The 11310-nt window shown below is 40.5% G+C and overlaps 1 protein-coding gene and 1 pseudogene across 1 annotated transcript; one reads left to right on the top strand and one right to left on the bottom strand.

Moving 5' to 3' along the window:
- Window positions 1-435: 435 nt before the first annotated feature.
- Window positions 436-2578, bottom strand: LOC116213606 (annotated as a pseudogene).
- A 4838-nt stretch (window positions 2579-7416) lies between these two features.
- LOC116215135 (flavonoid 3'-monooxygenase) lies at window positions 7417-10235 on the top strand. The gene is made up of 3 exons (XM_031550730.1): window positions 7417-7860; window positions 8170-8616; window positions 9387-10235. The coding sequence occupies exons 1-3, from the start codon at window positions 7417-7419 to the stop codon at window positions 10020-10022; spliced, it is 1527 nt and encodes a 508-aa protein (XP_031406590.1). The 3' UTR covers window positions 10023-10235.
- The last annotated feature ends 1075 nt before the right edge of the window (window positions 10236-11310 follow it).

The raw sequence follows: 11310 nt of genomic DNA on the forward strand, positions 1-11310 counted from the left end.
GTTTTACTAGAATGAGGAAACTGAAACGGATATAATATCAGCAAAGGCATATCATCGAGTTTGTCCTTCAGGATATCATGAAAGCGATCCACTATGTTGCGTGGACGGTCTGCCTGTCTCTTCAAGCCGGTTGTTATCACAGGCACCTAATTACCCTAATCACACCAAGTCGTAAGACTGATAGCAGCAGCAAGTGTTCTGATAAGCCAAAAGCTACGGAGTAATTAATAATTAAAGACAAAATGACGAGAGGGTAGGAACCTTTCGACATCGTATTCCTGCCCTCATCATGTCAATTCTGTGTTGGAGCGTAATAATCCTCAGCTTCATTTTGACAAATTATATTGACATCCGGTCAAGAACAACTTATGATGTTTAGCGATGAACTAGACCACATACTAGTCTTTTAAGTCGAATGCATCGGGATGTGTCGCTGCCCAACATATGATCACCAGCATGTTCTTACAACACATCACCGGAACTTTTCTGTCAAAAAGACTTTTACAACATTAAGATTCAGGCCAGATCGCATCTCGTATCTGAACAACCATATAAGATGAGACTCCGTTCATACAAATAGATAGGGATGAGTCTTTCAACAGTTTTTCAGCTGTTTTACAAAGTAACGCAAGTTCCAATAAGAAGTACCGCCTTGAGAAACGCTCTTTTGTGCCATCGCTTTGATCTTCTCCGCGTTTTCCTTCAGGCGGGTATTGGAAATCAACTTCTTTAGTGGCTGAACAATTTCGTGCCTCGACAAGACACCAGAGGAATCCTCAATCTGCAAGCTTAAACCGACCTCAAGAACATCACAGATATAATTCTGAATATAAAACTGGTCAGCCAAATAAGGCCAACATAGAAATCGGACACCATAGCTGAGACCTTCCAGGGTCGAATTCCATCCGCAATGGGTCAAGAAACATGCAGCAGAAGGGTGTGACAGAACTTTCTCTTGAGGTACGTACGAGACCATTTTGCCTCTACTGGCTACTCTATCCAGAAACCCGTCCAGGTACCTGACACTTTCCATTTGGCCATCAAGGATGTCCGATCTCACAACCCATAAGAATGGCCTTCCACTGAGTTCAAGCCCCATGGCAAGTTCTTCGAACTGGTATTGACTGAAGATTGCAATGCTTCCAAATGCAACCCATAAACGACTGAACCGACGGGTTGCTTATCGAGCCAGTTTATGCAAGTGTGATCCTCACTCCAAAAGTTTCCTGGATTTTGTCCATTCTTACCACTGTAGCTATATAGCATTGGACCAACAGGGAGGACGTTTGGGATTATGTCACAGGCCGAGCGATCGAGCTCATAGAAAGCAGCCAGTTGGAAATTTTGATGGTGGAGCTGACACTTAAAAAATGTTGGGATGGTTTCTCTCCTATATAGAGAATGGTGAGGACGGGTGTTGAATGTAATCCCATATGAAAAAGTTGAGAGGAAGTCCATGGGCTTACTTCAGACTATGACCCATCCGCAATCCAAAAGTTTAAGCTAATGAGTTGTCAGACCATTGTCTCTTATGAACCTATGGATTTCCTCTCAACTCTTTCATGTGAGATTACATTCAACACCTGCCCTCACCATTCTCCATATAGGAGAGAAACCAACCCAATAATTCTCCCCCTTCTCGACTATGTGGAGGACTTCGAGCCGGGCTTCCACTTCTGGACTCGGATACCAATTGTTAGGCCCTTTACTAGCCACGAGTTCCACATTCGGGCCTTGGTGTGGTGTGGGTTTCCACGCATAGCGTGTGCACTTCCCAGGATCGTTACCTTGGGCTCTGATACCACTTGTTAGGAAAAATCCATGAGCCCGAGTCTGAAGTAAGTCAATGGATTTTTCCTAACAAAAAAAACATATCTGAATATGGTCTCCTGCCTGATCGGGTCACCAGGGCAGGTCCAAATTAAGTCGCTCGTCCTGACGATGAGAAATTCCTGCTGGAACTGTATCGTCCCATCTCGGCATGGAACTCCTGCAGAAAATCGAGTTTTTATTAATCGGTTCATTCCCTGGCCAAGAAATAAACAGAAGTCAGAAACTGTATAGCTCGGTGATCAATGACTCCGGCCTCCATGATTGAGGTGTAGACAGAGGGCCAAGACAAAGCCTCTCACCACAGTAGGCCAAAACATGGCCCTCTTTATTCCCAACTTCTCAGCCACTTCCAGACCCCACCCGAAGGTTCCATCAGCGACTACGCACGTAACCTTCTCAGCTTCACATGAATTTTTCCGCCTTATCAGATCCTCGTAATTACGGTAGCAGGACCCTCGACATAGTATCAGCAACACTCCTCCACCCGGTTTTGTCCCCTAGCTGTCAGATCCCATCGGGAGTTGAAGCAGTCTCTACCTGTTCCGGTAGATTAGCTCGCTGCTTCCCTAACACCTCAAGAACCCGAGCATGGATCGATTCAGCGTACCCTGATTCCGCAATTAGCAATCTGGCAAGACAACTTCATTAAAGGCCCAACATGGCCTTGTGCAGGGTATGCGATCACAACAACACGGGGCTGCCTTGCCAATACTGCACAATAGTATTTTTGCCACCTCCAGAACATCTCGGGACTCATAAATAATGCGCGTCCTCGAGCGGGCGGTCGATGTGTGCATGGTATCAGCATCACAGGATTTGTGGCTGTTTCTCCGGTCTGCTCATTTTTTTTTTTTTTTAAGTTTTTGGGGAATAAAATTGCGAGAGACAATTGCTCTCGTAATTCCTGGAGATAAAAGTATTAAATGTTATTTCCCCTCTCAACAAGTGCATCTACTTACCACTTCAACCCACAGCTTGTTGATCGGTCTGCTCATTTTAATTAGTATGTAATGGCAGCATATTCTGCTCTGCACATTGGCGCCAAAACACGTTGACTACCTACATTATTGTCTCATTGGTCCTTTGTGGCTACGAGGAATCGTTTCTTCCTTTTCCTCATAAGTTGTACTAGGAATCTTAACCCGGTAGCTGTGCAGGACTTCGACAGATTCTTTACGATGCTAATCGCCGGTCGCCCACATACCAACAGCTATTGAGAGCAATAGTAAGCATCATTCATAGATAACGATACACAGGCTGATGATTTGGTTGCTGACCGAAGGCGTCTCATCCATCACAAGGCAGCGATTGCGCGAGTCCCATAAGCAGCAGGAAGGAATCCTTCATCTTAGGCAACGAGCAGCTGCATTGCTTTAGTAGAGGAGTCTCAGTTAATATTGAGTCGGTTAGATGCGTTGCTGCCGTGTTTGATTCGAGCGAGCAAGACGGGAATGAAAATTAAGATGGTCACATGGCTGTCCCACCCGTTTGTGTTTCCATTTCTTTTGAAACGACCCTGAAGCTTCTCAGCTCTTGGACGCCCTTCCATTCGCCAAGACCGAACTTAAACAGCAACGGCTTGGCATTAGAACGGGCATTCCCTAGGCCCATTATTTCTACGGCCGACTAAGTATATTCAGTCTAAGGTAAAGCCCACTATTAGGCCCAAAGTTTAAGCCCAAAGCCTCGAAAGGACGTCTTCTACCCGCACTTCAAGAAAAATAATTAAAAAATATACAGGAAATTTATATCCAAGAAGCACAAGTTAAAAATATTTCTTTGATCTTGCGATGTCGTAAGATTAAACCAAACCAAGAAATTTTGAATTCAATTCTCGTAAGTAGATTTTTTCACTATCCCTTTTTTAACTTGAAAAGATTATTATCTCAATTGTTGGCGGGGTGTGAAGCGGGAATTTCATCGGTTAATTTAATATTAAAGATAGAGGAAATTTTGTAAGGTAAATTCTTAATTATCCGTGCACAGCGTAATTATATTACATAGTCTTTTCCTTTAAGGTATATTATAGGAATGTGATATCATGTGCTTATTATAGCAGGTAGCATTCCGGACTGCCTAACAAACTAATTCGGTCAACGTGGCTCATAAGTCGAATCTTAATTAGAGCCATAGACATGGGTATGCAGTCGGACTTGAACGTTGGCAGTGTTAGGTTGTCCACGTGAGACCTACCAGTCATTCAAAAAGGTAACCAACCATACCCAAAATAAAAAAAGAAAGAAGGAAAAAAAAAAAAAGGATATGAAACAACTAATTACCTTCGCGTAAACTCCCTCTGTTTTTTTTTTTTGGGTAGCACAGCCGGTATCCATAAGTTTAATCCATCTCGATTAATTCAAACTCGAGCCGAGTCAATCCATTAGGGGATGAAATTCTCTGAGTGTGGATTTTCTTCATTCGTAAAACTCAAACACGAGACCTCAATTAAAGGGAGTAAGCGACAAACTACTTGAACCGACTCACGTTGAAAGCAAGGGTTACCGAATTGATGAAATGAGCCAATTGTCGATGGACATGTGACACGGAGAGATCTAATTTTAGTTGGTTAAGCTTTTAAATTTATTAACGTTGGTGGGACTTACAGCGATGTCACGGCACCGCATTTAGTGAAGAATTGGTTAATATATCTTTTCCAGTTGCTTCTCAAAACTTGGATTCCAGTCGGGATAACGAGCTCGCCGATCGGCATGCACCTAAAAAGAACTTGTATGTCATGAATACATATATTATTTATACCTACCAAATGTAATTGCGATTTCTGAGTCTCAATCATGATATATATTACTGACCCAATCGAGCACGGTTGGAGCGATCGGGGTCACTTTCATCCATGGTCAAAATGATATATCTGGCAGGGGATCCCATCAGCATGTGTATGTTACGATATATCTCTCCCTCTCGATGATCGATCCGGTTCATGAACAGGAGAACTTTCGCTCGTGGATATCCCCGATCGATAATACCATACCCTTGCTTACTATAATACAAAAATAGGGAAAATTACTTGTGCGATACAAAACTTTTTAAGTTGTAATGTGTGCGGTACAAAATCTTTTTTTTTTTTTTTTAATAATTTGGTACAAAACGTATCAAATTATTTTAATCAAGTACAATCCGTCAATTTTCGCCGATGCCGCGAAGACTTTCTGACGTGGTACGTGACGTGGCAAGTCGTATCCACGTAAGATCAAATCTTTTAGCATAATGTAACAAATTGGTACAATTTTTTTTTTAAAATGTAACCAAATGGTATAAAACTTTATTAAATAATAACAAATTGATACAAAAATTTTATTAAGATATAATACAATGGTACAAATAGTGTAACAAAAGAGACAATGTTAAAGCAAGTTAATCTATTTTAAAGCAACTTCGACAGCAAAATATAGATTGATTTCCCTTTCAGAGCGGAGCAAATATTTTCTATAGATGTTGAATGCATAACTTTTTCTCTACAATGGAAAACAATTTATCAAGGGATTGAACTAACCCCTTGATAATAGAACATTTTCCATAGATATCGAGTGCAGAATATTTTTTCTGCAAGAGAAAACAATTTATCAGGGGATTGAACTAACCCCTTGATAATAGAATACAAGAAAGGGAAAATAATCTATATTGTACTGCTGAAGTTGCTTTAAAACATGTTAACTTGCTTTAACATTGTCTTGTTTGTTTCGCTATTTGTATTATTTCGTTACATCTTAATAAAATTTTGTACTTATTTGTTACATCTTAATAAAATTTTGTACGCATTTGTTACATCTTAAAAAATTTTTGTACCTATTTGTTACATCATGCTAAAAGATTTGAGTTTATGTAGATACGACTTACCATGTCACGTACTACATTAGAAAGTCTTCACGGCGTCGGCAGAAATTGATAGATTGGACTTAATTGAAACAATTTAATACACTTTGTACTAAATTATTATAAAAAAAATTTATACCGTCCACATTACAACTTAAAAACTTTTGTATCATCAAAGTATTTTTTCTACAAAAGTGAAAAACCGTCGTCATATATGAAGGGCAGAGGGCTGGGTGGGTAGCATGCAGGTAGTATTAGGGGGTCACGTGCGTGTGCGCCTAACATATCATTTCTATATCTGACTAAATCATATAAAGAAATATAATTATTATATTTAACTTATTTATCAAAATATCATTTTATATATTTCTCAGATATACGAACTTAAAAAAATAGATGGAAAAAAGAAGAAGAAATGGTCATTACTCATACTTTTCGAAGAAAAGATGGTTATGATGAGAGATTGACTTTTTTTAAACTCATTTAAGTGACATCAATGAGGAAATGGAATGGAAAGATAAAATGTTCATTTCATTTTCACGCATCACATGAGATTAAAAAGAAAAATATAAAGTGTATATATATATATATATATTATTATCCAACAAATAAAAGACCGGTCACGCCCACAGAAAGGACCTACATACATTCAAAGTTAAGTGCCAACAAATAGAAAAAAAAATCTCTAGATTTGAATTTCATTTTCCCAATAATCTCTAAATTTAATTATAAATCTTCTCCGTGCATCAATTATATCACGTCTAAATTTGATTATTAAAACAATTATATAAGTCACCCAATTATCTATAATTCAAGTCATTATTCTCAAGAAAGAAAAATAGCGCGCCAAATTATACAATCTTGGATTTAGACATGGACGCAAAAACAATCGCGTATGCACAAAAAGTGTGTGATATAACCATGGAATACTATGCTCTATCTAACTTACCAACACCATTGGCACCTTCCAAACCAACCCAGATCACTCCAAATTACTCACCATATATACACGCAGTCCTCCTCCTTGACCATTATATATACTAGACGAATGCACTCGGCGCTACGCGCGGGGCAACATGCATAAAAAAGAAAAAAAGAAAAAAAAGAGAAGATAGAAAAATTGAATAATATAGATAGTGATCTGCATCGAACACGAAATTTATTACTCTCACATTAAGTACTTTAAAGCAAGTAAAGAGATAATAAAATTGTGAAATAATCCTAAAATCGTAATAAGAAATTTATAAATTTTTATAAATTAGCTATGAAAGTTGGCGTTACCAATGAAAGTGGTTTAAAAAAATCCTCGTGCTAAACATGGATTTTATCATACCCCGTTCACGGAGTTATGGTGTTCCTTTTATTTAGAAAATAGTAATGATAAATAATAAATTACCGGCACAAATAAAAATAATATTATAAAGAAGGACTGACGGTGGAGTTTGGGGCTGAGACTCGAGAGAGGGAGAGAGGGCGTGGCAGGTATTGAAGCACAATTTACCATGATGTCATAAATTTAGAGGTGGTTAATTGATAAATTTCTAATGATATGGGTAAAGATGGAAAACGAAAGTGAGACGGGTAGAGAAATCTCTTACTTGACTTTATATATAATAATAAGTATATTACGCCTAAAACATTCTACTATAACATCAATTATATGATATGATGGATATGTTATACAGACATACACGTCCATATAAGTATTATATATAGATTGTGCTCTCCAGTTGCAACGCAAATCAGGAAAAAATGGACTCTCTCCCCTTCTTCCTGGCGGCTGTCGCCACCATCTTTTTTGTTTACTATCTCCTCCAGTTCCTTCTCCGCCCAGCCAAGCCACTGCCTCCGGGGCCTCGGCCGTGGCCACTGGTGGGCAACCTGCCCCACCTGGGGCCGGTCCCGCACCACAGAATCGCAGCGATGGCCAGGACGTACGGGCCGCTCATGCACCTGAAGCTCGGGTTCGTGGACGTGGTGGTGGCGGCCTCGGCATCGGTGGCGGCGCAATTCCTCAAGACTCACGACACCAACTTTCTAAGCCGCCCACCCAACTCGGGAGCGAAGCACATAGCTTATAACTATCAGGACCTCGTGTTCGCTCCCTACGGGCCGAGGTGGCGGATGTTGAGGAAGATAAGCTCGGTCCACCTCTTCTCGAGCAAGGCCTTGGACGATTTCCGGCATATCCGCCAGGTAACTCATCTTTAATTTATGTTAATTAGTTTATCATTTCTCATTAAATAACATGTATAACAACAGTAATAATAATAATAATAATAATATTTACCGTTACTTTCTTGTAATAAAATAAACACGCTACTTTCCTTTCTTTTTGACGATGAAGTGCTCCTTTGCTATTTTTAATTACTAATTTAATGAAAATCAAATAGAATCTAACTAAGATATTGTAATTGGTAGTTATATTATATTATTAGCATGAAGAAAAAAGATATAAAAGTCAGAAAATAATTTCGTCTCGACTTTTTCGGGTATCGACTTCAGGAGGAGGTGACGACAATGATACGTGCACTAGCGAGGGTGGGGCCGGACCCGGTAAAGCTCGGCCAGTTGCTGAACCTGTGTGCGACGAACGCCCTGGGGCGGGTGATGATGGGGCGGAGAGTGTTCGGTGATGGGAGCGGCCAGAGCGACGCAAAGGCGGACGAGTTCAAGTCGATGGTGGTGGAGGTGATGGTGCTGGCTGGGGTGTTCAACATCGGGGACTTTGTGCCGTCCTTGGAGTGGCTGGACGTGCAGGGAGTAGCGGCAAGGATGAAGAAACTGCACAAGCGGTTCGACGCCTTCCTGACGGCAATCTTGGAGGAGCACAAGGCAGCTGGCGGGGCAGAGCGGCATGCCGACATGCTAAGCACTTTGATATCGCTCAAGCATAGCGCTGACGAGGAGGGATCGAACCTCACCGATACCGAAATTAAAGCGCTACTTTTGGTAATAAATTTCTCTTGCTCTTACACCTTATTTAATTCAGAATTTAGATCCCTTATTATTATCCTATAATAAGCTCATGGTTTACTTAATAATTTTATAAAGGATAAATTATTAATGGTTCAGCCATTAATTTACCGGGGGCTTCTTGTGAAATATAGAAAATTATCATTGTGAAAAAAAGATGATTGCTTTTTTAATCAATGAAAAAGATTATTTGCTAAATGGAGAAAATTAATGCCGAAAGCAAAAAAAATCACGTATGTTCACAATAAATTTGGAATTGAAACACTTGTCCGGATTAGTTGTGGCTGGAGCCGGGCCACCACTTATCCAAATGGCTGTAAATTTAGGGTTTACGGTGGCTACGAACCGCCCTATGGGGATATTCAAAAGAATCGGTAAACTTGAAAACCCGAGCTGATCTACCCGAACCGATCCGAATTTTCGGGTTTGTTAGAACCAAGTTCGATTCTATGGTCCTTTTTTTTTTCTTTTACTTTTTGTAGCTCGGTTTCGAATTTTAGAGTCGAAAACTCGTTTGCCCCAAACCAACCCGAAATGTTGTTCGTATGATTCTGTGTTTGATAAAGCTTTGACCCCTACAAACCTTTTAGTTTTATCTAGTGACAGGGATGCTATTATGGTCAATCTCAGTGAAGTTGTTGTTTTAAAGTTTTGTGTGATTAAAAAATGATATGGATTATGTTTTGATCATCGATATGCTCTTCGTTACCTGACCGATTTAGTTTATACTTGGTTCGTTGTGACAGAATATGTTCACAGCAGGGACGGATACCACATCGAGCACTGTCGAATGGGCGATAGCGGAAATGTTACGCCATCCCGACATCTTGGCCCGTGTTAGAGACGAGCTCGACTCGGTAGTGGGCAAGGACCGTCTAGTGACCGAGCTCGACCTACCCCAGCTAACCTACCTCCAGGCGGTGATAAGGGAGAACTTCAGGCTCCACCCGCCCACCCCGCTCTCCCTACCCAGGATAGCCGCCGAGAGTTGCGAGATCAACGGGTACAACATCCCGAAGGGCTCCACTCTCCTCGTGAACGTCTGGGCCATAGCTCGTGACCCAGATGAGTGGTCCGACCCACTCGTCTTCCGCCCAGAGAGGTTCCTGCCAGGCGGCGAGAAGGCCGGCGTGGATGTCAGGGGAAATGACTTCGAGTTGATACCGTTTGGGGCCGGGCGAAGGATTTGCGCTGGGATGAGCCTGGGCATCCGCATGGTCCAACTGCTGACAGCAACCCTGGTCCATGCTTTCGACTGGGAGCTGGCCAACGGGCTGATGCCCGAGAAGCTGAACATGGATGAGGCTTACGGGCTGACCCTGCAACGGGCTGAACCGCTGTTGGTGCACCCGAAGCCGAGGCTGCCGCGACATGTTTATTGATGCTCGATCAGCTTAAGAATGATATCCCCTAGGGAGGGATCTGTGGCATCTATCATGTACCCATTGAGATGGACTTGTAGATGTAAAGAGTAATTTAATTAGTACTTACTATGTCTCTCATTTCATCTCAAGAATGATACCGATCGAAGAAATTCGTAATGAACGGCATCGACCTCTATGTACAAAAGGGAGTGAAATGCAGCATTCAAGCAATCACAGGCCAACCTGTTTTCCTCCCCCCTCGTATATCATTGTAACTAGGGGTGACAATTTATGTCGTGTCGTGTTTATACGTATCGTGTCTATACGGATTCGTGTCATCAAAGTTATAATCCGTATACGACACGATTATTAAACGGGTTAGGTTTTGGAAACCCATACACGACACGTTTATATCCGTGTCAGCCTGTTTAGATACGTTTAAATCCGTTTATCGAAACGTGTCATAATAGGTATACGTATGCACGACACGATTATAAACGTTATCCGGACACGTTAACACAACTTGTTTATCCGATCAACTCAGTTACCCGGATACATTAACACGACATGTTTATCTGATTAACTCGTTTACCTGAACACGTTAACACGACGTGTGTTGGATTGGATGAAAGAAAGGAAAAGAAATTATGTTAGGCACTTAGAAAGTGGGGATTACATAAGGATATTTTGATAAATTCAAATACATAAACGGATTAACGGGTTACATGATTATAGTAACACGATTAAATATGTCTAAATAAACAGGTTTAATCGTGTATAATTGGATTACACGGGTTCAACCCGATAAGATACGCTTATTAACCGTGTTTAAACGGGTTAGACCCGTTTAGACCGATTATCAAAAATATCCAACCCAAACCCGTTTAACTCCGTATCGTATCCGTGCCGTGCCGTGTGAAATATTGTCAGCCTTAATTGTAACGACAGTACTCTCCTTTTTTAATTTATATATATATATATATATTACTGTTTTTAATCACAGTATATTACTTAACTTTTAATAAAAAAATCGATAAGATTGAAAATCTCCGAAATATAGAAATATTGGACTAGACCTTTAGAAGTAAATTTTATTTTCCTTAGCATATGTTTTATGTCATTATAATTATATCGTAACTTCTACGTGCGTACCACGGACATGCCTTTAATATATCTAACTTCAATTTATTCCCCAATTTTTAAAAAGCTAAATTAAAAAGCGAGAAAGAAAAAATGGGTCAACATCACGTGTATATCATGATTTATTATAGCATTATATTGTTTATATTTCATTAAATCATATGTG

Source organism: Punica granatum, chromosome 7 (assembly GCF_007655135.1).
Source record: "Punica granatum isolate Tunisia-2019 chromosome 7, ASM765513v2, whole genome shotgun sequence".
NCBI classification, from domain to species: domain Eukaryota; kingdom Viridiplantae; phylum Streptophyta; class Magnoliopsida; order Myrtales; family Lythraceae; genus Punica; species Punica granatum.